The following is a 26,434-nucleotide window of genomic DNA, read 5'->3' as shown; positions in this document are numbered from 1 at the left end:
ATTACATAATACCCTCGGCTCTCACTCCTCCTCCTCGTCCTCGCCCCCGTCGCCCGTGCCGCTGCCGCCTCCGACGTCCCCGCCCTCGATCTCGACGCCATAATCATCAATGGGTGGCAGCCTTAAATCGCGCCGACATTGGTCGACCACCTCCTTGCACAACCTTTTCAACACTGGATCCTGCGTGTTATACCACTTCATAGTGCTCTGCATCGGGGTCTTCGTTTGCTGCGCGGGTGCGAGGCGGTCGTTCTCTGGGCCTCCTAGGGACTCCGATTCGACCTCGTAGGACCCGTTGCCGCTTCCCCTCGCCATCCGCTGCGCAGACTGTTGCCCCATCGAGCGCCGACGACGACGAGAGTACTGTTCGTGGTAGCGGGGCCACTTCCTCGGCTTCGGGGAGCTCATGCGAACAAGCACTGCCAGCTTTGTACTCACCGGAAGAGTCGATCTTCGTCCGCTTCCAGGCTGATTCGACACCAATCGCAAACTTTTGCGAATCCTTGACCACGAGAAAGGCCTCCCACCGGTCAAACTCTCTGATGTTCAACTCTCGGTTGGGGTACTGGGCCAAGGTTTGTCTCTTCACATCATCCTCAGACATGCCGCTGGTTACCATGCGCATGTTGTTTTGGTAGAGGGCGGCAAAACGACCGAGCTTAGGCCTCAACCGAAGCCACTGTTTCCGGCATTGCTCGGGTGGGCGAGGCTTCACCCCAGACGGTTTCCGGCATCCCCGCCATCTGGGGATTCATCCCCGCAAAATTTTCCTCCGATTCGATGGGAATCGAGGGTGTGTTTCCTCCGCTCGTGGTGGGGGAGTTGCTATTGTACTCCATTGTAGTAGAAATGAAATTTGTAGATTTAGAGAGAGAAACTTTGTCAACACAAGTGGTGTGAATGAAATGAAGTTGGGGGAGCCTTATTTATAGAGTTCATTAAAAAAAAAAAATTAAAAATCTCGGACGTCCGACCTTCGCCACTGTGGCGGACGTCCGGTCGGACGTGCGCGAGAGGGGCGAGCCCATGGGAGGGGCACTCGGGACGGGCGTGGGCGGACGTCCCGCTCACTACGGCGGACGCCCGGTCGGACGTCGGTGAGGGGCGACCGGGACGTCCGCCGGTGGAGACACCCTAATGATATGCACTCTTTTCATTTGAGTTTTGTCCCATAAAAATATACACTTTTTAAAGTAAAATATTTTTTTCTATCCAATGAGATGAGACTATTTATACACTAACAATATTTAATTATTTTTTTTTTCTATTTCCCTCTAATTTTACTAATTACTATTAAAACTCGTATTTAATTAAAAGTGTATATTGGAATTTGGGAGTAGTATACTGCTTCTAATCTGAAGGTGGTGGTCCCTAATTTAGTTGCAACCCAATCATTCTTCACCCACCACCCTTATCCACCTCTATTTTTGTGCTACGTACAGTGCGGGTTAGAAAGTCTACGCAAAAACATTATTAAAATCATTTAATTGGAAACTGAAAAATTGTAAACTATCAAACATATTTTGCATCTGCAAGTAATATCCAAAAAATAAAAGGCCATAAAAGAAAAGTGGAAAGCAAAAGAGTTTAAAGGAATCCCAATGCTGCATGACTTTGAGAAGAAGCAGCTAGAGTTATTGAGTACTAGCAAAGATGGCAGGCAGAGCTAGAAAAGCAGGGGAGACCAAAATGATGCTAAAAAATGATACTAATAAGATTCTCATTGCCAAGAGCAAGATCGCAACGCAGAGATCTGATCCCGGCATCAAGCCAATTAGAGATGAGATTCATTCGGTCAAGCTGAGGAAAATCAAATCCGATTCTGCTAAGATCGATCAACACGAGGATCTCAGGGTTATCGAATCTACATTCGAAGCCGATGAGCCAATCACAATCAATGCAGATCATGGCCTCAAAGAGGAAAAGGAAGAGGAAGAGGAAGTGAAAAAGGAAGAGGAAGTGGAAGAAGAAAAGGAAATCGCAATCGAAGTCGAGATTGAAAAGAAAAGCCTCGAAATCAGTTTGCAAGAGCAGAAGGAGGTTGTGGAAGAGGAGATACCAAATCAGATTCAGGAGGATGGAGCTTCAGCCAGACTTGAGAGTTTGGGTGAGTTACAATACAAATCCAAATGCATTGACATTTGCTTGTCAATTCTGATTGCCTTTTTTTAATTTGCAGCTGATTTGATAATGTGGAGAGATACAGCAAGATCAGCCTTTGTATTTGGTGTTGGAGCATTTGCCATCATCTCCTCTTCATACACCAAAGACCTCAATATTAGGTCACAAATAAATACAAATGAAATTTACTCAACACACATTTTACTCAATTAATTATAGTAGTATGTTTTTTTGGCAGCTGTATCTCTCTTCTTTCCTACCTTGCTCTGCTCTATCTTGCTGTAACTTTTGTTGTCAGATCCCTCAAAAGCAGGTAAAACCTATTGTAGTTGAGTCGTTTCTTTTTTTTTTCATCATTTTTGATAAAATGTCAGTACTAACAAATAGTTAAATTACATTACTTTTTTATAACTCGAACTATTTAATAGTACTACCATTTTCTCAAAACGACTGCAAAAAAAAAACGACTCAACTACACCATTTTGTTTTTATCATACCATATCAGTAAAAAAACTAGTGGTGGAAATTATTAGGGGAAATATTGATGTGGATAGCAAAGATGAGGAATATGTTGTTGGAGAAGAAGAAGCTGTTTGGGTAATAAAGTTGGTTTTGCCCTATGTAAATGGATTCCTTTCCAAATTGAGAAGCCTCTTTTCTGGAGATCCAGCTACCACAATCAAGGTAAAAGAAATTCATTTTTCTTGACTATAGTATTTTCGATTTGAATTGGGCAAAATGTCAACTACTGTCTGTTGCAGTTGGCAGTTGTGCTTTTTGTTTTAGCAAGATGTGGAGGCTCCATAACCATCTGGAAAATGACAAAATTAGGTTGCTTTTTTTTAAAAAATTTAAATCAAATAAATACTATAGTACTTGCATATATTTTTGTAACTATTGGATTTTTTTTATGTTGGTGTCAGGATTCTTTGGAGTTTTCGTGGTGCCAAAACTATCTTCTGCCTACTCCTCAGAGTTAAATGCATATGGTAACAAACAAATCCGTTGCTTTCTTCCATTATTTATTGAATTCATTTTTTAATCTTTTAGGGTCGTATTGCTAAAATAAAATTCAGACTAAATTTGAGATCACATTAAAATCCAATTTCAACGGATAAAAATGGAGATTAAATAAACATATTAGTTTTTTTTGTTATTATTTAATAGATAAATTGGAGGTATATTTATATTTTTAAAGAGGTAAATAAGAAATACATCTTTCAGATTCGTATTATCATTAATAGTATATTTTGTGTTATGGACAAATTTTCATAAGTAGAAGTGCACTAATTTTGTGAGGAAAAAAAAAAAAAAACTATTTTTGTGGACAAGGAGGTATTTTTTGATTAACTGGAACAATTATAATGAATTAATCTTGTTTATTTATCTAACTCTGGGATCAACTGTTTTAATTAATCAATAATTAATTCAATATTGAATACGGTTTACCAGTCATCTCAACCACTCATTAAGGTCATAAAGAGAATGTTGGGCGTGACTGAGGTTGTGTTAAAATTAAATGAAACACATTAGTAGTAGATTAGGTGTTGTAATTATGTAAATGAAAAATGTAGTATTGGTATGAAGGTACATTCTGGATTAGAAGATTCGGAGATGCGTGGGAATCATGTAGTCACAAGAAAGCAGTGGCGTTTGGAATATTCAGTCTTGTCTGGAATTTATCTTCAGTTGTTGCTCGAATTTGGGCTCTTTTTCTTTTATTTGTTGCGTTTAAGTACTATCAACAGTGTAATAAGGCATAGTTGTTAAAGTCTGCTAAATTCTATACTTACAAAATACTCCTACGGTAAAAGACAATACGTAAATTCCTTTTCTTCTTTCTTTTTTCCACTTTTTGTAGTTTGAATTCTAACTTAGGATAATGAAATCATATACTTAGGGCTCGTCTGATACCATAAAAATGTCAAGATAAATATTTGTAACTGTGTATTTTCAGCTGTTTGATATTTAAGAACATCTCCATCCATGCTCTTGCCAAAGAACATGGGTATAGGCCCGAACCCACATTTATTAATTTTTTACTCTCTGCTCTTCCCCAATAGCACAACACCCACATCCATGCTCTTACGTAAGAGCATGCTCAAGGTCCCACCATTCCATTATTTTATTTAAATACTTCAATCACTAAAAGCATTTCTACAATATAAAAATACATTAAAAATACTCGAAATACTATTACAAATTTTAAAAATATAAAAAATTACATAATTAAATCCTAAAAAATAAAAATTACAAACCTAAAATCCTAAAAAATAAAAATTACGTAATTTAAATCCTACAAATTAAAAATTACATAATTAAATGCTAAAAAATACCCCGTGGAAGACTATGTTCTCTGGCCCTATCCTCAATGTTTGTCGGAGACCTCATATCATTGTCCGATGTGCTTCAAGTTGCTCGAGACACATGTGAGACGTCTCGGCCATATTGAGTTGAGCCAAAAGGGTCCACAATGAGTTGGTGGGGGTTGAGGTGCCACAAAGGGAGCGGAAGCGGCGCGACGGCGGTTGACAGTCGCCTGTTCCCTTCCTTGCGAGCGGCGTTGGGAACTGCTTAGGGCTCGCCGGCGTCGGATAGGGATAACGACCTCGACCATTTGCTGGAGGAGGATGATACACCTCCCCTATACTTCGGATGCACACGCACCTCCTGCCAAGCGTTTAGGTACTTGAATGGTTTGTAATGTTGGGATTGGTAGGTTGTCATGGTGGCACTGATGATGTCAAGCTCGCTCCTGCTGCTCATCGTCGACCGCTGTTCCTAGAGGTAATACCCCTGGAACATTTGGATTTCTTCGTTGGCTCTAAAGATGGCATTGCGCACCATACTCTTATTGCGCTCGATGGTTCCATCCTGTCATTGGGCCCAAATCCCTAGGGTAAGCCCATCCTGTCTTGACATTAATGCCCTTGAAATAGCATCTTCTTTTCTCTCTCCTATGACTCATCATATGTGGTGAGCTCCACTTGATCAACTTGTTGGCTAGGCAGGTTTCATTGCTTGTTCGCAACTGATCAACTCATCTTCGATTATGGTCATTTTTCGCTTCTTTCACGAGTTGATCAAGTTGTTCTTGCACTTTTCTGCTACAACGTTGTACAGCTCCTGTACACTCAATTTCACCACTTTTTCGCACATTATCACTCTTGTTAGTATAATAAACCCCTACAAAACCATGCTTGTAACAAGCTCTATCACAAACCAAACCCTCAAATCTTCTCTTGATTTACAACCCTCTCGATCATAAGCTCAAAGCATGAATTTATTCCTATTTGCACTAAATATAACTCATCTCTCCATCCCTTTCTTTTTTCTTCTTCTTTTTTTTCCACTATAATTTCTTATGTGTAGAAAATAATGCTGGCTTAGCCGATTCTTCATCTCTTTTAGAGCATCTCCAATGGTACATAGGCCAGCAATAGGCCAGCAATAGGCTAGCCATTCTCTCCCCTGCCACGTCAGCAAGAAGCACTAAAAAATCTACCTGCCACATCAGATTTAGGCCAGCCCATACGCCAGCCGCAATAAATATAATTCAAAATATACTACATTTACGGAATTAAAATCACGATTAAATTACCGAATTAAATTTACGAGACATATACGGGAAAATTCATTAATTTTATTTTTTAAAAAAATATATTAACTAAAAATCAAAAAAATTACATAATAAAAAAAAAAATCCGGGCTTCCACACACGAGCCACCGCCCCACTCTACTCCTCACTAATTTATTAAAAAAATACATTAAAAAATGTTAGTTTGCCTTGAATTCGTTATAGGTCTTAATTTTGTATTGGGCTAGTTGTTGTTGTCCATCGCTAGATGTTGCTCTTGTACAGAAATTTAGAGATAGAGAATATCGCGTTTATATAGTTTTTCAAAAATTAAAAAAAAAATTTAAAAAAAAGAATTAAAAAAAATTTTAAAAAAAATTAAAAAATACCGCTGGCCGATCGGGCCGCCACAATGGCGGCCAGCGCATCGGCCAGCCACACGCGATCGGCTAGCCCACGCCGGTTTTTTCGCCGAAATTCGGCTAGCCTACTCCAATGGTTCGGCTAGCCACGTCAATCGGCTAGCCGGTGGCTATCCTTGGAGATGCTCTTAGAGTAATGCACCCGAGCACAAAAATCATGCATTTTTTTTTTCCTACTAACACTGTAGTATCCTATTTATTATACTCAAAAGACTTATTATTTTAAAACATAAATAAAATACTTTTAAAAGTCTAAAATTTCATCACTTTGAAAAGCTAGATAAAAATGACATCTCATATGTATACATATAATATATAAAAATAAAATGTCACACATTGCTACAGTTTACTCTACACACGCGTACACACACATGTATGTACGAAACTATATTACTTTCATAATTTATTAAAACATCATTTTGACACTTATTTATTAATTTTATAATGTAAATGATAATTTAATATTTAATCACAATAAAATATGTTATTACGTAAAATAATATATGATTTAGGTTAGAGATGTCACATGATAAGCTCCATCCCGATGGCAATTAAGTGGATCACCAAGGAAAGGCACGAAGTAGTTGTAATGCACAAGGCAAGAAGGCTAACTCTTATGGCGATTGTGAGGCTGACCTGGAAGGCTCGCAATACCTTAGTTTACGATGGGACAATCTTTGAGCCAAGGCATATTGTGTTTGAAGTTAAGAAGATCACTTATGCCACTCTATATTCTATCTACCTGCACGAGATCGTACAACGACATCTTGGTTCATGAGAAGACTGCGTTTGCCAATAAGGGTAATCTTCCTAGCTATGTAATGTGAAGTATCATTAGGTTCTTCTTATATTTGTACAACACCACCAACACTCTCGTGTTGTTTTAATTAAGGGGCACCGAGGTGATTACCTTGGTTTGGTTAGGTGTGTTCACTACTGCCTGCGGAAGTTATCCGTGGTAAGATGATTGCTATGCGTTAATCTTTCGAGGGGTGTTAAAGCAGTGGCAGATCTAGGGGGGCAGGAGGGGTCGATCGCCCCCTCCGTGCGACTATTTTCTCCTTATCGGGACGTAAAATTACCATGTCCGCCCCCTCCATTTGCCTCCGGCGTCGCCCCGAACAACGAAAAAATAGCCATGTTTGCACTAAGTCAAGCTAATACTATATATTCCGCCCCCTCAGTTTCCGGATCCTGGATCCACCACTGTGTTAACGGTACTTGGTGGTGAATACGTAAAGTTGTCAAGTGGGTCGGGCCAGCTCAGCCCAGGCCCACCTATATTGAGGCCCAGCTCGGCCCAATCCCACTTGCCATGTGAGCCCGGGCTGGGTTGGGCTTTGTTTAATTTTTTTTATGTGTTTTAAAGATATGCTAAATGTATTATATGTAAAATAAAACATATAACTTGTACTCCCTCCGTTCACTCATAGTTGAGGCGAAACTTTTCGGCACGAAGTGTAAGAAATGAATGTTGAGTGTATTAAGGCATCCACAGTGGGACGCCCTAAGCGACGCCCTATGCACCGCCATGTCAGCATTTTATCCTACGCTCATTCCACCTGCAGTGGGGCGGACTATAGCCCGCCCTAAGCGACGCCCTAAGCATTTTATCTATTATTTGAATATTTAAATACTTCAAAATTTAGGAAAAAAAGACTTCATTTCATTAAAATTAAAACATTACAAAACGAAATAAAAAAACTACAAATTCTCAACGGCGGCGGTTGCGGTTCCAAACTTCTTCAATCATGTCGGTCATGAGCTGAGTATGGTCTTGTTGGTTGCGCATTGAGGCCTGTCGCTGTAGAACCGCACCGAAGCCCATCGGTAATCCTCGAGTGACAGACGAGGTCGCCGTGCTGGAGCTAGATCCGGCTTCATCATCCACCCGATCGGTGACATGTACATGTTCTTGTTCGACTATCATGTTATGCATGATGATGCACGCATACATGACGTCGGCGATGACTTCCTTGTACCAGAAACGCGTCGGACCTTTCACGATTGCCCACCGCGATTAGAGCACCCCAAAAGCCTGCTCCACATCCTTCCGTGCGGACTCCTGCTTTGCCGCAAACAAGACTCTCCTCTCACCAATTGGGCAGCTGATCGTCTTCAAAAAAACAGGCCACCTTGGGTATATGCCATCGGCCAAGTAGTACCCCATATAATGTGTGCGGCCGTTGGCAGTGAACTGGATGGCCGGACCGCGACCCCTGCACCGATCGGCGACTAGGGTGGACGAGTTGAGGACGTTGATGTCGTTGTTCGACCCGGCTACACCGAAGTAGGCATGCCAGATCCAGAGGCGGTGGTCAACGACGGCTTCTAGGATCATCGTCGGGTGGCTGCCCTTGTAGCCGTTAGTAAATTGGCATCTCCACGCCGTCGGACAGCTTCTTCCACTGCCAGTGCATACAGTCGATGCTCCCTAGCATCCCAGGGAAGCCGTGCACCGTCTCGTGCATCCGCATCAGGCTCTGGCAATCATCAGCAGTCGGGCGTCGCAAATATGTGTCGCCAAAAGTCTCCACAACTAACTTACAAAATTTCTTGAGACATTCGCGGCCAGTTGTATCCCCGACGTGAAGGTACTCGTCGAACATATCCGTTGTTGTGCCATAGGCCAACTGGCGGATCACAACAAAAGTGCACTTCTGCAATGGCGTAAGTCCGGGTCTGCCGATCCCGTCTTCCCGATACTGGAAGTACTCATCACGTCCCTCCAACGTGTGCACAATGCTGAGAAAAAGATCCCGACTCATTCTAAAACGCCGGTGAAAAATATTCAGGCCCCACCTTGGATTCTCGGCAAAATAGTCTGCGAACAGACGTTCGTGTGCTACGTCGTGCTCGCGGGGGACATACGTCCGACGTCGTATCTGGCGAGGGACCCGTGCCTCAGCCGCCGCCGCCGCCGCCTGCTCCCGTTGCATTTGTGCCAAGCATTCTTCCTTGGCTTCATTAACAGCATCGAACAAGGCTCGAGTCAAGGCCCGTCTGCAGCCATCCGATGTACTCAAATCGGGATTCATTTTTTAGACGATGAGAGAGAATAATTGAAGAGAAATTGAAGAGATGTGAAATTGGAGTGTGTGAAATGGTAGAGAATTGTAGTGTTTAAATAAGAAAAAATTTTGGAAAAAAATCGAAAAACAAAACAAAACGCGTGAGCATCGTCCGACCCATCGTCCGCGTCGTCCACAGTGGCGGACGATGCGAAGGACGATGGGGTATCCTCCGCGCATCGTCCGCGGACGATGTATCGGGCACGGACGATGGTTAACCCATCGTCCGCACCATTGCGTATGCCCTTAAAAATAGATAAAAAAGTAAGAAAGAGAAAAAAGTAGAGAGAATAAAGTAAAAAGTGAATAAAGTAGAGAGAATAAAGTAAGAGAGAGTAAAGTAAGAAAGAGAAAAAAGTTACTATGTATGGAAATGATTCAACTATGAGGGAACTTCCCGAAATGAAAAAATGACTCCACTATAAAGGAACAGAGGGAGTAGTATTTATATCTCATTAACTAAATCTAAATTTATATAATGTCTTTCAGTTCATTTATTGACTTTGTATTAATAATATTTTTCATGATCTTTATTCTATTTAATAGTAAGTGTATAACTAAAGGAATAACCAATATTGTTAGTTTTGTTAGTAGATGATGACATATGAGTTGATGTTGTATTTTTAAAACTACAAGTATATGAGCTAACTACAAATTTAAAGAATTCTATAACCATTCATCAAATATTAAGGTTTGAATACGTAATATTCTTAAATTTAAACTTTAGAACCGTCTTTTTTACATATTGGATTAAAAAATACAATAAAAAAAATTTAGATGTAGTCAAGATTGAATGTTGCATTCATGATTTGATTGGAAACTTATACTGTTTAAGTCCATTTCGAAGACATCCAAAAAATTGGAATAATACGGACAAAATTAACATGTCTCGTGCATAATATGACATGCATAAATAGAGAAATATACTATTTTTAGTGATTAATCACTTAATTACATTAAAAAAACTAATTATAGAAGGTGGGCGTCTGGTGGACCCGGGCCGGTCCTAGGCATGGGCTGGGCTCTAAATGGTCCTGGGCATGGATTTACAAAATGGCCCAATTGGAGCCCGTCTCAACTAATGAGCCCAGCCCAGGCCCGCTTTGCTTCACTGGTGGCCCTGCCTATAATGGGCTTGGGTCGAGTTGGGCCCGGCCAGCCCGACTAAGTTGACAACTCTATGCGCACGACTTAATTTATTGGCTCGTGGAACATGCCTCATTGATGGAGTTTTTTATGATCCATTTCGGGGGATCTGACACCTCTACAAAAATGAGTACCTACTATTCCGAGGCAATCAGTATAAGAATCTTTTATATGATAAACAACATGCAAAGGTTAAGGGGTCGTGTGCTCAATACTATCATCAACATTGATATCATTGGTTTCCACCAGCAGGCTTAGAGCTTGGGTAATTGTTTTGGGTCCAAAATACGTGCATGGCTCGTGTTTAGTGTCTCCATGATGCAATTTTTTTGACCCAATTTGGTGGATCCGACACCTCTACCTAAAGGTGCCCCTACCTTTTCGAAGTTATCAGTATAAGAATCTTTTATATGATAAACAACATGTCAATGTTCAAGGGGTTGGGTGCTTCATTCTATCTTCAAACAATCACCTTCCCACATTCCCCCATTTAGGCTACTCTTTTTCCTCTGGGAGATTTTATCTCATTGGGTTTTGCCTCAAGAGGTTTTAATGAGGCCCGCCCTCCACCGTCGCAGGGTCTTTGTTTGTGGTTTCGGGATAGGCTCGGACTATCCCACATGGGTATGCGGTATGCCTATGTTCTCTTGTAAACCTCTATCTGAAAAGGGCGTTTCTCTAAGCCATTAGGCTATCTAGGGACCTTTCTTAAAGTTTGGTTTATGGAATGTGCTATTGTATTATGGCTTGATACAAACCCTTGGGTATACCCAAGTTTATTTGTATTGTGTTACTTCCCCCTCTTCGGCTCGCTAGCTTAGGCTAGTTGATTGTATCCCTCAAGCGTACCTGAGTCATGCTTGTATCTTACGTACATTTATAAAATTCATTGATTCATAAAAAAAAAAAAGAATTTTTTCATTTTCTGCATTCATTTAGAAAAATAATAATAAATAAGTAAAGTAGAGAAAGAGGAAAATAAAAAAATATATAGATAAAAATCTTATCTATATTATTATATCTCTTACTCTATTCTTTATTCATTTCAATTATTTATTATAATATTTTAAAAATGAATGAAGAAAATTAAATAACTCTAATAATATAAAACAAAGAGAGTATTATTTATTATGAGTAAAAAGTACCACTTCAATAAAATAAAATTTATGGCATAAAACCCCAACATGGAGTGAATAAAAAGTCGCATATAGTTGTTGGCGTGATGGAATAAGAATAGTGAAATGTAATAATGAGATCAAGTTGGAATGAAACTTAAGGAAGACGATGTTCCCAAACGTGGACGTTAAAGAAGACGATGCTTTGATGGTTTGATTGGTCCCCATGCATACATATATTTTGTGAATTATTTTTTATACTAAATTAAATGAATAATTTTAGTCCCCGTGCTTTCGCATATTATTTTATTTTTTATTTGGGTTTTTATATTTTGTTTGTTTTACTTTTAAGTAAAATGATATACTTTAGAGACATGGGATCTTAACCAAAATGAAGTGTAGGGATTTAAAGTACGGTCGCACGTTGACAGCGGGAGGCAACTTAGTTCATTTTAATTAGTAATTGTCAATTTTAATTATAAATAGTTATGAGTTCTATTACGGATTATTAACTTAATTAAAATTCTAATTAATTCTTAATAAATTATTTTGTCAATAATTATGCGGCCATCTTTGAAGCTTTTTAAACTCAGTTGCTAAACATTCTCATTTTACAAGGGCATGTCCAACTATTTATACCAAACTCAAATCTATTTTGAGTGTATATTCACACCAAAATATAATTTTATTCTAATTATTTATATTAAATTTAAATTTTACACCATTTTTGAGTATGTCTTACAAAATTTTTGCAGTAGAAGTTATAGTACACACTCATCATATTTAACGTTGTTTCATAAAAAACGTAAAAATGAGTTTGAATTTGTAGTATGATTGGAAAAGTATTTTATATTAAAAATGAGATTTGATGTACAGTTGATAGACTATTAGCATATTTATTATGAAAGTGCGTATTAATGCTATGCATGGAAGATGAAACAATTTGGCATAAATTGAATAAATTGACATAATATTAATTATTTTATTAGTCAATTGTATTTTCCCATTTTCTAAAGTATTGCAAAACACATTAAAGTAGCAAAAGAACAATTAGGTAATAGTTCAGTTAAGGGTTGAACAAACTTTTCCAAGACAGAAAGCACTTTGAAGTTTTCGGAAAATATATTGGTTGGTTGGCATAAAGATTTCCCGAACAAGGTTGGTTTTTCATTCAAACCATAGTAGTAATATTTTTCTTTGATAAGTTTTACATTATTCACATGCAACTCAGATCTCATTTCATATTTCAACTCTGTTAAGATCTCATCATACCCAACTTTTGCGTCAAATTCCAATTTTATATTTATTTCACTTCTCCCTCCATGCTCATACTAATACGAGAACTTTTTTTTTTCCTTTTTCTTTAATTATTATCTAATTTCATATTTATTTAAAATTATTTGTTAAATGTAAATGAAACTAAAGAATTTAAAATTATATAGTAATTAAAATTTATAAAATTAAATTCGTTATATAAAAAAACTATACATTTAAATTTATTACTTATACTCCCTTCGTCCTACTTTAGGAGTTCCATTTGAGTTCGGCACGTGTTTTAAGAAATGTAAAGAAAAGTATATGTGAAAAAGGATAGTGGAATGTGAGTCCTACTTTTATATAGTAATAATTTTATAATAAAATGTTAGTGGAAAAAGATTAGTAGAATGTGCGGCCTATTATCGGGGACTCCTAAAGTGGGACATCCAAAAATGATACTCCCTCCGTCCCATAGTAGATGTCACACTTGGGCATTGGCCCGGGATTTTAGGAGGTTTTGTTTTGTATGTTAAGTGAAAAGAGAAAATAATATATTTATATTAATGTGAGAGGGAACTTTTCCAAAAAAAGGAAAGAGTCATCTTTTGTGAGACAAACTAAAAAGGAAAGTATGACATCTATTATGGGACAGAGTGAGTAGAAGACAATTAAAGTGGGACAGAGGGATCATTAATTTAAATTTCCTAACGTAAAAAATTTAAATACTCCATCCGTTCCACTCAAGATGTCTACATTTTTTAGTGGCACGAGATTTTAGGAGAAGTTAGTAGGAGTAAGTAGAGAGATAAAAATAGTTGAATATTTGAATGAGGAGAGATGAGAGAGAAATTTATTTCTAAATATAGAAACCGGACATCTTGAGTCAGACAAACTAAAAAAGAAAAATGGACAACTGAATGTGACGGATAGAGTACTACTCACTTCATTCCTGAAAAGTATGAACATTTGGTTTGACACGAGTTTTAATGTATAATTTGTAAAGAGAGAGATAAACAGTAGTGTTAGTTAGAGTGAGCTCCACATTATTAGTACTGTAGTTTAATGGTATAAGTTGTAAATAAAATTATGTGTAGAGTAATGTATTGTTTAAATATTCGAAAAGTTCATACTCCCTCCGTTCCATAGTAATGGATGCGTTTCTTTTCGGCACGAAGATTAAGAAAATTGTGTTAGGTGAGTTAGGTAAAGAGAGAATAAAGTGGAAAATGAAAAAAGTAGAGAAATGAAGAGAGAATAAAGTAAGAGAGAACAAAGTAGTTGTGGAGAAATGTGTTCACTTTTACTAAAAAAAGAAATGACTCTATTACTATAGAACGTACCGAAGTGGCAAAATGACTCTATTATTATGAAACGGAGGGAGTACTTTTTTACGGCCCGACTAATAAAGAAATAGTTAGTACTTTTAAGGAATTGAGTATATTGTAAAATTCGCATCAAAACATACAACTGATAAGATCATTAGCAATAGGGGTTACTTCCTCCGTCTCATAAAAATATGTGCTCTTTCCATTTTCGTCCGTCCCACAAAAATATGTGCATTCCATTTTTAGAAAGTTATACTACCTCCGTCCCACAAAATTTGTCCCACTTTGACCCGGCGCGGGTTTTAAGAAATGTAATGGAAAGTGAGTTCAAAAAGTTAGTGGATTGTGGGTCCTACTTTTACATATTAGTTTTATAATAAAATGTGAGTAGAAAAGAGTTAGTGGAATATGAGGTCCATTACCAAAAATGATAAAAGTGAAATTGGACAAATTTTGGGGGACGGACGGAAATGGAAAAATGGGACAAATTTTCAGGAACGAAGGTAGTATCAATTTAATAATGTAGGTCCGTCCCGCTATCTACTAACACTACTTTAACTATTATTCATTTCCTCTCTCTTACTTTACTATACCATTCTTCTACTCTCTCTTATTTTACCAATTTTTTCTTAATACCTGTCTGTCCCAAATGTATATATTTTTTGGGACGGGGAGAGTAGCTTTTTTATCCATATATACAATCATTTCTCACCTCATTTCATTATATATTTATTCATTTCATCATCTATTTATTCTGCACTAATTTTTTGAATGGGAAGTAAACAAATTTTCATGTTCAAAACAAGTGGGATGTGAACTTCATTGAAAGTAAATAAAATAGAAAGTACATTTAGTTCAGTATTTAATACTTCATTCATTTTATAGTAATGAAGACAATTTTTTTAACATGAAAGTTAAAAAAAATAAATAATATATTAAATTAAAAAATACTAGGAAAAAGTAGATAAAATAAATAAGAGTAAAAAAAATAGATAACTTTTTAATAAAAAAAAAGTAATGACTCTATATTATAAAACGTTTAAAATAGAAAACTGATTTTATTAACATTATTTCACAAAATATAGATAAAAATACTTAAACAAAGTCTTACTTTTTTATCTTAATAACGACTTACCAAAATGATTTTATATATAATCATAACATAAATCCATCAAATCAATGATGTGAAATCTACGTTCAAAATTATAGTGCGATTAATTACACTAAACAGTATTTTCATCTTATTAAGGTTATAACAAGACAGAATCAACACGACAGAAGAGAGCCGCAAAATCATGACTAATTGCGGAAATCACCCAAAATCTCGTTAACTCTGATTGACAATCCGGAAAATGATGTGTTTATTCCTTTCAGGCATTAATGACCTCAACTAGTAAATCATCACCTCCCCTCCCAAAAAAAAAACTGTTGGTTTAATACACCAAACCCTACACCACAATCACTCTCCATTTTTTTATTGCATTAAACAATGACTATTTGAGTGGGTTTGATATGTTTCTTTTTCACTCTGACCCATAAAAAATTTCAGTCAGTTGGAGCTGGAGCTCTTCTCTTTCTTGCAAGAAAACCACCACCTGACAGGCAGGTATGCTTATTCAGTCACTACTCAATTTGCATTCACTCTCTCTGCATCTCTTATGGTTCAACATTAAAAAAATCAAATTGTTATCTGTTTTCTTGCGGTGGCGGTGACTGTGGATTTCTTGGTGTTTTTCAGGTCGCAGAGAAATGGCTACAAGATTCTTTGTATTGAAATTGTAGGCCTTTTTGGGGGGAAAGATTTGATTTTTCTTGGTTTTATTGTGACAAAATGGGTGTTGAAATAGTGGGTTACTACTTTTTAGTGGTGGCTCTGCTATTTAGGCCATTGGTTTGCCAACAACCCAACACAGACGAGTCATTTCTTCTTGAATTATTTGTAAAAATGGGCTTAAACCCACCTCAAAAATATGGATTTTCGGGATCATTCTGTTCTTGGAGAGGTGTGGTTTGTGATGATGAGGGACAAAATGTTGTGAAGCTAGAAGCTTCTGGAGTGGGTTTATCTGGTGTGATTCCTGATACAACTATTGGGAAATTGACAAAGCTTGAATCTTTGGATCTTAGCAGTAACAAGATTACTACCTTGCCTTCTGATTTCTGGAGTTTGGGTTCTCTCATATTTCTTAATCTTTCACACAACTTAATCTGTGGGAGTCTTTCTAGCAACATAGGAAATTTTGGGCACCTTCAAAGTTTGGACCTTTCATTTAACAAATTTAATGGGATCATTCCTGAAGCAGTCAGCTCATTAACCAAGTTGCAGGCTTTGAATCTCAGTCACAATGGGTTTGAATCCAGTGTTCCATTAGGGATGTTGCAGTGCTTAAACTTGGTTTCTGTTGATCTCTCTGAAAACAAGCTCAATGGCTCTCTTCCTAGTGGCTTTGCTGCTGCATTGCCACAGCTCAAGCTGTTGAGCTTAGCAGAAAACAAGGTTGTTGGCCGGGATTCGGACTTTACGGGGATGAAAAGCGTGAGCTTTCTGAATCTCTCAGGCAATTTGTTCAGGGGTTCTGTTTTAGGTGTGTTTGAAGGGGAGTTGAAGGTGGTGGATTTGAGCAGGAATCAGTTCCAAGGCCACATTCCTCAGGTAAACCTTACATCATCTTTCAATTGGTCCAACTTGCTGTATTTGGATATGTCTGAGAATGAGTTGAGTGGTGAGCTTTTCTTCTCAGGATTGCATCACTCTATCAATCTTAGACACCTTAATCTTGCACACAACAGATTCACCAAGCAGCACTTTCTGATCAATGTTGATATGCTTACACATTTAGAGTATCTGAATTTGTCTTCTACCAATTTGGTTGGTGAGATTCCTAGCAACATCTCACGCCTAACTAGTTTAGCAACCCTTGATCTCTCTGATAACCATCTCAGCTCCCACATTCCTCGTCTCGCGTTTAAAAGCCTCAAGTTTCTTGACCTTTCACACAACAATCTAACAGGAGACATCCCATTGGTGGTGATTGATGAGCTCCATCATATGGATACCTTCAATTTCTCTTACAACAACCTTAGCTTTTGTGCATCCCGGTTTTCCCCCAAAACCCTCGAAGCTTCTTTCATAGGATCGACTAATAGCTGTCCCATTGCTGCCAACCCGGACTTCTTTAGGAAAAAGTCTCCAAAGCATAGAGGGCTAAAGATTGCTCTGGCTCTGACTGTCTCCATGGTGTTTTTGCTCTTGGGGTTGCTTGTTCTCGCCTTTCGATGTCGTAGAAAGACAAGTATGTGGGCTGTGAAACAGGATTCTTATAAGGAGGAGCAGGCAGTCTCGGGGCCCTTCTCGTTCCAGACGGATTCAACCACTTGGGTGGCTGATGTTAAGCAGGCAACATCAGTGCCCGTGGTCATTTTTGAGAAGCCGCTGCTGAACTTTACATTCGCGGACTTGCTGTCTGCGACCTCTCATTTTGACCGGGGCACCTTGCTGGCAGAAGGGAGATTCGGGCCTGTGTATGGTGGACTGCTGCCAGGGGGATTACATGTTGCTGTTAAGGTTTTGGTCCATGGTTCCACGATGACAGACCACGAAGCTGCAAGAGAGCTCGAGTATCTTGGTCGAATCAAGCACCCTAATCTTGTTCCATTAACCGGATATTGCTTGGCTGGTGAGCAGAGGATAGCTATCTATGATTACATGGAGAATGGGAACTTGCAGAACTTGCTCTACGATCTGCCACTCGGGATTCAAAGAACGGAAGATTGGAGCACAGACACATGGGAAGATGAGAACAGCGGGATACAAAACGTTGGCCCTGAAGGATCACTAACAACATGGAGATTCAGACACAAGATCGCACTTGGCACTGCTCGTGCACTTGCGTTCCTCCACCATGGCTGCTCGCCTCCCATCATCCACAGAGACGTCAAAGCAAGCAGCATCTATCTGGACTCCAACTTAGAGCCCAGGCTGTCAGATTTTGGGATTTCCAAGATTTTTGGCAATGGGGCTGAAGATGAGATTGCTCGTGGATCGCCAGGGTACGTACCCCCAGAGTTTCTCGAGCCAGAGAGCAGCTCATCGCCAAAGGCTCCAACACCCAAATCAGACATATATGGATTTGGAGTCATCCTGTTTGAGCTCATCACCGGGAAGAAGCCAGTTGAAGATGTGTATGGAGAAGAGAAAGAAACAAACTTGACTAGTTGGGCGAGGGGACTAGTGAGGACGAACCAAGCATCACGTGCTATCGACCCCAGGATCCGTGGGAGTGCACCGGACGCACAGATCATCGAGGCTTTGAAGATCGGATACCTTTGCACAGCCGAAAACCCTTCCAAGAGGCCAACCATGCAACAGGTAGTTGGCCTGCTCAAGGATCTTGAACAAATTACACACATTTGAGCAAAATTATTGTTTTTTTGAATTCCTTGTTTTGTTTATTTTTAGTATCATGAGCTCTATGCTGCCATGATTAGATTGTATAGCAGCTTGAGTTTTACTTTTCTGACCTATCAAAGTTTCTCATTTTCTCTATGTTTGTTTGTGGCTATTAATAGTATCTATCTTTTGTTTTCTTGCTCAAAACTAGACATGAAAAGATATTTGTGTGAAACTAGGAGGAACTTGTTTGTGGCATTGAAACCACACAAATCTATGTACAGATTTGGTGGACCTAAAAAATGAACTCAAACTGAGGGACCTATGCTCATCACCTTTTCATGTACAAACTCTTAGAAATGTTACCATTCGTTATTCGTATCAATCTAAATGGGCAAAATTTACTCACTATTCAAAATTGGATTTTAAGGCTTTAATTTCAAATCCATTATTTGGTACTTCAAAAAATTTAGATTAGAAATTGAATTACAATTCCAATTCATCTCATTTCCATGGCAACTATGCACACTACACACACAACACTACACACTACACATGCGCGCGCACACACACACACTACACACAAAACACGCACACACAACACATGCGCGCGTGCGTGCGCACACACACACGCGCACTTGCACACACACTAAAATAATTTCTTAAAATTCAATTTCATATCAATTACTCCTACGTCATTTTTACCAAATAAAGTATTTGGAATTGGATTAATTCCTTCAAATTCAATGCCATAGAGCACTCGCGTAGTTTATAAGGTTGACACATGATGACAACCTACAATTGATACTTATGTCGTAGGGTTCTGCTTCTGGGACAAAGAATACTCGTGTTGTTTATTACACAATAATGCTATATCATTGTATAAGCTAGCTACTAAAATTTGTCTTTGAACAATTACTTTTTAATGAGGGCTACTTTGTATCCTAATGTGTGATTATTGAGACAGAAGTTAGCTTCTAGATGGGAATAAGAAGATTTTCTAAATAAGGATGGACGTGTCATACATGTGATCACAAGCTGATATTGCTAGGTTTCCATCAATCACGAATTATTCTAATAGACTGGTCATTTAATAAATTATCTTTGCATTATTGGCTTCAAAGGTCAATTCTAGTCGTCATGGTCATGAATATTACTTGCACTTCAACATGGAATAGATATTTGTTTATTTATTTTTGGTTGTACAGCGTATATATGTTGGGAACTTGAGATTCTAATCTTCTTAAAAAAAATGAATTGATTCTTGCGGTGCCTGGCGAGGGAAGGAGGGACCATCACCTATTTCCAAGAATAAATAAAATAAAATAAACATTATTTATGGAAGTGATTATTTGGACTAATTCTATTCGTACAATATGAACATATAGCATGCTAGGAAATATAAACAATATACGCAAAAGGCAAATAGAACCCTAAAACATGAATTCTTCCTATAAACAATATACGCAATAAGCAAAATATAACCTAAAACATGAATTCTACCGAGAGAAATTATACCTTCAAGATTTTTCAAAGAATCGAGATTGTTTGCTACTTCTTTCGGTGACGATATTCAGAACTCGATCACAGATCTTTTGACTGTTCCCAAACTTTAATTTTAATCTTAGAGTGTGTTAAGAGCTTGTCAAAATTATCTAGGTCTTAAATAGAAGAGACATAATCCTATCAAAGAGAGAAGAGAGAAAAATCTATTTTGTGGGGATGGAAATTTTGACTGAAGCCTTAGGACTTCAGTCTCTCATTCTCTTATCTATTCACCTACTTATAAAGTCATCAACACATGCAACTCACTTAAACAGCGATAGAGCTAACTCAAACAAGTGTAAATCAACTGCTTAAAGCATCCAACATAAACTAAGAAATGAGATAAACCTTAAAACCAACAAAAACTTCAAATAGATTTAGAACGTGAGTCAAGGTTCAAAACATCCAAATCTAGATGATCCAACACAATAAGAGATTAACTAGAAAAGTTTCATTTACTAAATACCAAACGATATCCAAAACAAAGGTAAATGCAAAAACTGAAATCTAAATTGTTTCTTTCTCCTCGGAGCTGTAACACTGCTGAGATAGCTAAGATTACCCTTGCATGTGTTTCTACCCCCTTTCCTGCACACTACACAACTTATTTGCGCATATTATCTATTAAAGCACGTCAAACTGACCAGTAACCAACGCACGAAACACGTCTTATCAATAATCTACTTGCATAATTTTTGTTTTTCGATGGGATAAAATATTTTGTTTAGGACGAATTCAGAATATTGTATAATCGAAATAAATACCATAAGAGCGATGTAAACAGATTATGATTCATATATTTAATCATCAACGACCAGCTTATCTCACATTTGATATAAACGAAATAAAAAAGACTAAACTTGTAGCTCATACTACAAGATATATTAAGATAATGATGAGTCTTTATCTGGAGTGCAATTCCCATATATGTAAGAAGCAAATCCCCAGAAGGTGACAATGAGAGATAGGATCTTGAAACCACTCATTGGATCATGGAGTATCACAACGGCTGCGATGCTCGTAAGGGGCACTCGTATCGAGTTGAGCACACCAGCCAGCACGGTCGATGCCAGAAACAGCGCGGCCGTGGCTCCAAGAATCCCTAGCTGGAATGTAACCACACCCCAGATGAGGACAGACAGATATGCACTCCTACCGCCTTTAAAACTTTTTGCCTCAGACGCCATATTCTGGAAGTCGTTGTTGATCACGAGCCCCATTGTCGTGAACACAAATCCCAGCAAAGAAACCATCACTTGCTGCTCCAGCACGACGTGGAAGGACCTCCTCCCGAGCAGCCTCACAAAGACCAGCTCCGAAAGAGCAAATATGAGTCCGTGCAGCATGGACCCCAGCACGTTCCAGATAAATCCCATCGCGTACTGTCTGTCTGTCACATTCCCATACCTATCAGAATCTGAATCCAGGGCTATAATCACCATTGCAGCCGTGATGATCACAATCGCATTTATGATGGAAGCATTGATCTTGTTCTTCACCAAGAGGCATCCGAAGAGTGTTGAGAAGATCAAGGACGTTGATCCCAACAGAGAAGCAGTTGATGCGGGTAAGTAAGCATATCCATACGCGTACATGAGGTTGTCAGCCGCACTTAGGAAGCCCAGAACAATGTAGGACACGACGAGCTTCAGGTTCAGAGGAGTCGGAGACACTCCCAAAACGAAATAAGTAGGAACCAAGACCAATGCAGGGATAGGCCATCCGGCAACAGCCACCCAAGAGATTATCCACTTGCTCTCCCCGCCATCAGAGTAATAAACACGCGATAGCAGAGATGAGGCAGGGAACGCCACGAGCATTGCTCCACTGCTTAGAGCTAAGAGAATCCAATGCGAGATAGGTTTGGTGTTGAATGTATTCAAAGCCATGGCCTTGTAAGCCTCGAGCTTTTCTCGGAACGTTTTCGGCCTCGGATCTTCCATATCTGCACTCATATACATATCATTAGCATTGCATCAAAGAAACAAAATAGATTTGGTTAAGATATGAGTATATATATACATATATGCCGTAACAAAGGTAATTGTAACAATGGTATAAACTAGTCTTCAAGTTTATTAAAGAAGGAAAAATCTAAACTTTGTTGAGCACTTATACTACAAAGTGAAGTGATGATTGATTTATTTAGTAAGCATATAACTTCATCCACCACCATCAACCAAAAATAAAATATATATGCAGAATGATATAAGGCAGAATTCAAATCTATTGACGGGAATGAACAATTAATTCAATTGAAATCAAGAATCCTCTTAATTTGATGTTGAAATCCAATTTTCATAAACTTCAGCACACTCAAACAGTACAGCTCTCACCCACCATGAAACAGAAGCTAATATACCCCCTAATTCATGAAATTGCATAATCAAGATGAAGAAAGAGGGAACAAGCCACTTTCTTGACATAATAATTTTTATTTTATTTTTTTAAACAGAAAATAAATACAAGATCTCAGTGTTGTAGCTATAGAAATAACAAGCAAATATCACTTGAATCTGAGAAGCCCAATTCTGAATTTAGAGCTAACCTGGCATTAGTAGTTGATGCTGCATACTCACTTTGTATCAAAGCCCCCTTCTTCAGAAGTAAATAACACTGCACATACATGATAATTAGGAACTCTTAATCTCAAGATATTTTGCTGATAAAGGCAAAGCGCCCACGATTCTTTCCATTAGTAGTAATTAATGAAGTTTAGAACGAATGTGGGTGGCCATGGAAAACACACGTACTGATCATTATACTGTTAAGAAGAAAAAAGTAAAAGGCAAAAAAAACTTTATAAATAGGTCCCTTAACTACTCCCTTAATTAATTCAATTTTAAGTTGGAGAAACGAATGGCAATTCACCTCAAAATTCGTTCAACCAAAACATTTGTCCGATTAGTTGAATTGAACCAAAACACACAATATTATTAAAATAAGGTTATAAATAATGTAATAATATACCTCCGCCTATTATTAAGGAGTTTATTTCATTTAGGTCCCTAAGAAATTTGATTTGCACTTTTTAGGTATAAAAAATATTACCACAAATCTAAAAAATCATAAATCACATTTTATATTCTTCTCAATTTTTTCTTTCCCATTATATCTTTGAATCTCTTGAGGGTATATTTAACCTAAAATTCATTAATATTTCCTGGATTTTAATCTAACATTAAATATTAACATGCACCACTTTTAAAATATTATTATATGATTATATTTATATATTTTTCAATATAGTACAAAATACATTTAACAAAGTAGAAGCGTGATCAATTGCTAACTTTCTTAAGTTGCTAACTCTGCTAATTCATCAACACAGTATATTAAAAATGTCAACACGATGATATTACATTGTCAACACATAATTTTGTTAATATTTCAATATACTGTGTTGACATTATGTATTTACATATTTTAATGTTATCGTGTTGACATTTTTAATATAATGCGTTGATGAGTTAGCAGAAGTAGCAACATAAAATGTTAGCAATATAGAGCAGCCCAAGTATATATAACGGGATGTAATCAAATTTAAACTCTAAGTACGTGCAAAATGTCAATCAATGTACACTTTAGGTTCCATTATGTGAATTTTATCTATATATAATGTACTATCACTTATAATGAACATTATATATAATGTTCATTAATATATGTTCAATATCTTTAACACGGAAAATGATTTAATTAAAGAGGAAGTTTAAAATTATTTGTAATCTTCATTTGGACGGGAATCTATATTATATCCATAGTGTCTAATAATAATTACGTTTGGGCTTAAATTAAATATTTTTTTTAATTAGTGAAAGCTTAAACTGTGACTCAATCCTATCCTCCATAGTAGGGTTGTCGAAACGGGTAGCAGGTAATTCCTGTCCCGACCCGATATCCGGCGGGTAACAGGTACCCGCTACCCGACAGAAGCGGGACACGGGGCGGGTGCGGGTATTTAAAATCTGATGTTTGCGGGTATCGGGTAACCCGATACCCGACCGGGTATACCCGTTACACCCGCTTAATACCCGATAATTCTTAAAATTAGGGATTTTCTTTTTTAATATTAGGATTTTAGGGTTTATTAACTTATTTCTCTTCCCTTCCATTCTATACCATTCTATATTTGAATATATTTCTTCCAAGTTACACCCGCCGCACACCCAGCACCTGCCCTTCCACCCGCCGAGAGTTGAGAGAGAAGATGATAAGGGTCGGAGTAGTATATTTGTTACTAGTTCACAGTTCACATATATACACTACTAGTATATATATTTGATATTTTATAGTTCACACTCATTTGTTGGTTCACAGACCACTGTACACACACATATATGTATATTGCATAGATCACAATACACACACACATATATATATATATATATATATATATATATATTGGATATGTCAAAGTTTGGGTCGGGTACCTGCAGCATCGGGTCCGGGATATCCGACTCGGGTATCGGAATATACTCGACTCAGTGCGGGACGGGTATCGGGACTGTCATTGTGTCTGAAATCGGGTGCGGGTACCTGACTCGTCGGGTGCAGGTACCCGCGGGTACCCGTTTCGACACCCCTACTCCATAGATCGTTGATCTGGCCCAAAATACAAAGCATAAAATTAGGGTTCTTCTGTCTTCAATTCTTTTCTAGTCTTTAAGGTTCAACAAGCTTTTCCCACACAAAGGTCCATTCCAAGTTTGGTGAAACAGATCAGAAGATCCATTGTTCATATCGAAGTCAAGGGGCGATTTCTGATATCAAAGTCAAGAGGTGATCAAATTAATTACTTGAATACTGATACGCTCATACTTTGAACAGTTTTAAGGCTATTATTTGGACCATTTTGAGTATCAAAGTTGCATTACATGTCCATTATTTGCATACTTTATCTTTTTTGGTATTTTTGCTGCCCTTCACACTTTGTAAGTGGGGTCTCTCGCTCTATCTTCCAATGCAGAACTCCGGCTGGTTCCATTTGATTTCTGACTTGATCCGCTCAATTGCCGCAGTTTTCACCTTCTTTTCTCGATTCTTGTATCTGCCCAACTGATTTGTTCTTTCCTCTGAAAATGGCGGATTACACACACCTAGCTCAAAATCAGACGTTAGTTCATGGATTTGGGTGCAGTTTTACTATGGAACACATGCATGAAACGAGCCTCATCACAGCCCCAGCCCAGGCCCGCTCTATTTCACTAGTGGGCCGGGCCTACTGGGCCATCCCACTAGACATCTCTAGTTCCACTACGGGGCATAGTTCATAAATTGTGTTTGGTGCATTATTATTAGTTTTGACTATTATGGAGCTTGCTATCAAGTATCAAAATATTTAGAGACCATCCCACTACGGGCCTGCTGGGCCTTCCCACTAGACATTGCTAGTTCCACTACGGGACATAGTGTGTTTGGTGCATTATTATTAGTTTTGACTGTTATGGAGCTTTCTATCAAGTATCAAAATATTTAGAGCAACATAATACCTGCATACATATTTTTTTAATGTAATATTTACCTTATATATTTATCTTTTTTTGGTTTTTATAAATATATGCATTAATCTTGTCATTGATAAATTTGAGTTCAAACACTTATTTTAAGCCTAGAACTGGTATTGAATTTGATAGTTTAGATGATGCTTGGATGTTTTGGTTCAATAAGAAGGGAAAGCTAGATTCGTATATAGATAACATTATTTTAACAAATGCAAAAGAACTAGTCGTACAACATCATATAAATACGTTTTTTGTAAGGAAGGTGTGCGCCAAGAAGACAAAAGAGATTTTTTGACTCTGAGACTTAAACAAATTATAGTGTAAGATTGGGGGTTACCTATATGAATGGTATGTATTAAGTACATGAGTTTATCGAAGAGCATAATCATCCCCTTCACTTCCCAAACACAATAAATATGTTATCTTCTCAATGTCACATTACAGAAGTTCAAGCACATGAGATTAATTTGGCAGATGATGTTTGGCTCAATCAAAAATCATCTTTTAATTTAATGAGTAGACAAGTTAGAGGAAGAGATGGAATTGGTTACACTATATTGGATGATAAGAATCTTCGTACTAAGAGACAAAGAAGCATTATATATGGCGAAGTCGGTTGTCTAATGAGATACTTTTAGGACCAATTATCCAGTAATCTTTATTCTATTATACGAACCAAATGGATATGGAAGAGCATATAACTAATGTTTTTTTGGGCAAATGCAAGAATGTTGATTGATTATGAGTACTTTGGTGATGTTGTGTCATTGGATACCACTTATTGCGTGATAATATGCCACTTGATGTTCTCTCGGGTTTCAATCATCATAGTTCATAGAAGAGCTGTGATTTTCGGTGCATCACGTTGTAGTTTCATCATACAAAGTGTCTTAGCTTAAAAATGTTTGGTTCTGTTTGGATTTACTTAGATCTGATGTTTCCTGGTTAAGAGTCCTTAGTA

At 37.8% G+C, this 26,434-nt stretch overlaps 4 protein-coding genes and 1 non-coding gene across 7 annotated transcripts; 3 read left to right on the top strand and 2 right to left on the bottom strand.

Moving 5' to 3' along the window:
• The first annotated feature begins 1,521 nt into the window (after nucleotides 1-1,521).
• LOC125187691 (reticulon-like protein B21) lies at nucleotides 1,522-3,959 on the top strand. 2 transcript variants are annotated; one of them, XM_048084320.1, is made up of 7 exons: nucleotides 1,522-2,107; nucleotides 2,180-2,282; nucleotides 2,360-2,434; nucleotides 2,655-2,805; nucleotides 2,883-2,952; nucleotides 3,045-3,110; nucleotides 3,709-3,959. In XM_048084320.1, exons 1-7 carry the CDS (start codon nucleotides 1,654-1,656, stop codon nucleotides 3,882-3,884), a joined length of 1,095 nt encoding a protein of 364 aa, XP_047940277.1. In that variant the 5' UTR covers nucleotides 1,522-1,653; the 3' UTR covers nucleotides 3,885-3,959. The 2 variants fall into 2 exon arrangements, with proteins under 2 accessions (XP_047940277.1, XP_047940278.1); XM_048084321.1 differs by lacking the exon at nucleotides 2,883-2,952 and having other exon boundaries at nucleotides 3,709-3,909.
• A 4,527-nt stretch (nucleotides 3,960-8,486) lies between these two features.
• LOC125189578 lies at nucleotides 8,487-9,158 on the bottom strand. Its single transcript, XM_048086841.1, has one exon. It carries the CDS (start codon nucleotides 9,156-9,158, stop codon nucleotides 8,487-8,489), a length of 672 nt encoding a protein of 223 aa, XP_047942798.1.
• An 867-nt stretch (nucleotides 9,159-10,025) lies between these two features.
• On the top strand, nucleotides 10,026-10,127 carry LOC125191491. Its single transcript, XR_007171167.1, has one exon. It is a non-coding gene; the product is annotated as a U6 spliceosomal RNA (small nuclear RNA).
• A 5,313-nt stretch (nucleotides 10,128-15,440) lies between these two features.
• Nucleotides 15,441-18,622, top strand: LOC125190338 (probable LRR receptor-like serine/threonine-protein kinase At2g24230). 2 transcript variants are annotated; one of them, XM_048087616.1, is made up of 2 exons: nucleotides 15,441-15,636; nucleotides 15,773-18,622. In XM_048087616.1, exon 2 carries the CDS (start codon nucleotides 15,866-15,868, stop codon nucleotides 18,446-18,448), a length of 2,583 nt encoding a protein of 860 aa, XP_047943573.1. In that variant the 5' UTR covers nucleotides 15,441-15,636; nucleotides 15,773-15,865; the 3' UTR covers nucleotides 18,449-18,622. The 2 variants fall into 2 exon arrangements, with proteins under 2 accessions (XP_047943573.1, XP_047943572.1); XM_048087615.1 differs by having other exon boundaries at nucleotides 15,441-15,640.
• A 2,124-nt stretch (nucleotides 18,623-20,746) lies between these two features.
• On the bottom strand, nucleotides 20,747-22,731 carry LOC125187301 (probable purine permease 5). The gene is made up of 2 exons (XM_048083865.1): nucleotides 22,518-22,731; nucleotides 20,747-21,914 (listed from the first exon to the last, which is right to left on the bottom strand). The coding sequence occupies exons 1-2, from the start codon at nucleotides 22,540-22,542 to the stop codon at nucleotides 20,854-20,856; spliced, it is 1,086 nt and encodes a 361-aa protein (XP_047939822.1). The 5' UTR covers nucleotides 22,543-22,731; the 3' UTR covers nucleotides 20,747-20,853.
• Nucleotides 22,732-26,434: the final 3,703 nt, after the last annotated feature.

Source organism: Salvia hispanica, chromosome 5 (genome assembly GCF_023119035.1).
Source record: "Salvia hispanica cultivar TCC Black 2014 chromosome 5, UniMelb_Shisp_WGS_1.0, whole genome shotgun sequence".
Lineage (NCBI taxonomy): Eukaryota > Viridiplantae > Streptophyta > Magnoliopsida > Lamiales > Lamiaceae > Salvia > Salvia hispanica.
Note: the sequence above shows the minus strand (reverse complement) of the source record. Positions and strands in the feature narration are given on the sequence as shown.

Bases quoted from the DNA above. Each gene is read 5' to 3' on its own strand.
- LOC125190338 (XM_048087616.1), top strand. From the start codon at position 15,866: ATGGGTGTTGAAATAGTGGGTTACTACTTTTTAGTGGTGGCTCTGCTA.
- LOC125187691 (XM_048084320.1), top strand. From the start codon at position 1,654: ATGGCAGGCAGAGCTAGAAAAGCAGGGGAGACCAAAATGATGCTAAAA. The intron at 2,108-2,179 runs GTGAGTTACAAT...TTTAATTTGCAG, and splicing joins AGCCAGACTTGAGAGTTTGG to CTGATTTGATAATGTGGAGA. The intron at 3,111-3,708 runs GTAACAAACAAA...ATTGGTATGAAG, and splicing joins CTCAGAGTTAAATGCATATG to GTACATTCTGGATTAGAAGA.
- LOC125189578 (XM_048086841.1), bottom strand. From the start codon at position 9,158: ATGAATCCCGATTTGAGTACATCGGATGGCTGCAGACGGGCCTTGACT.
- LOC125187301 (XM_048083865.1), bottom strand. From the start codon at position 22,542: ATGCAGCATCAACTACTAATGCCAG. The intron at 21,915-22,517 runs GTTAGCTCTAAA...ATATGAGTGCAG, and splicing joins GCATCAACTACTAATGCCAG to ATATGGAAGATCCGAGGCCG.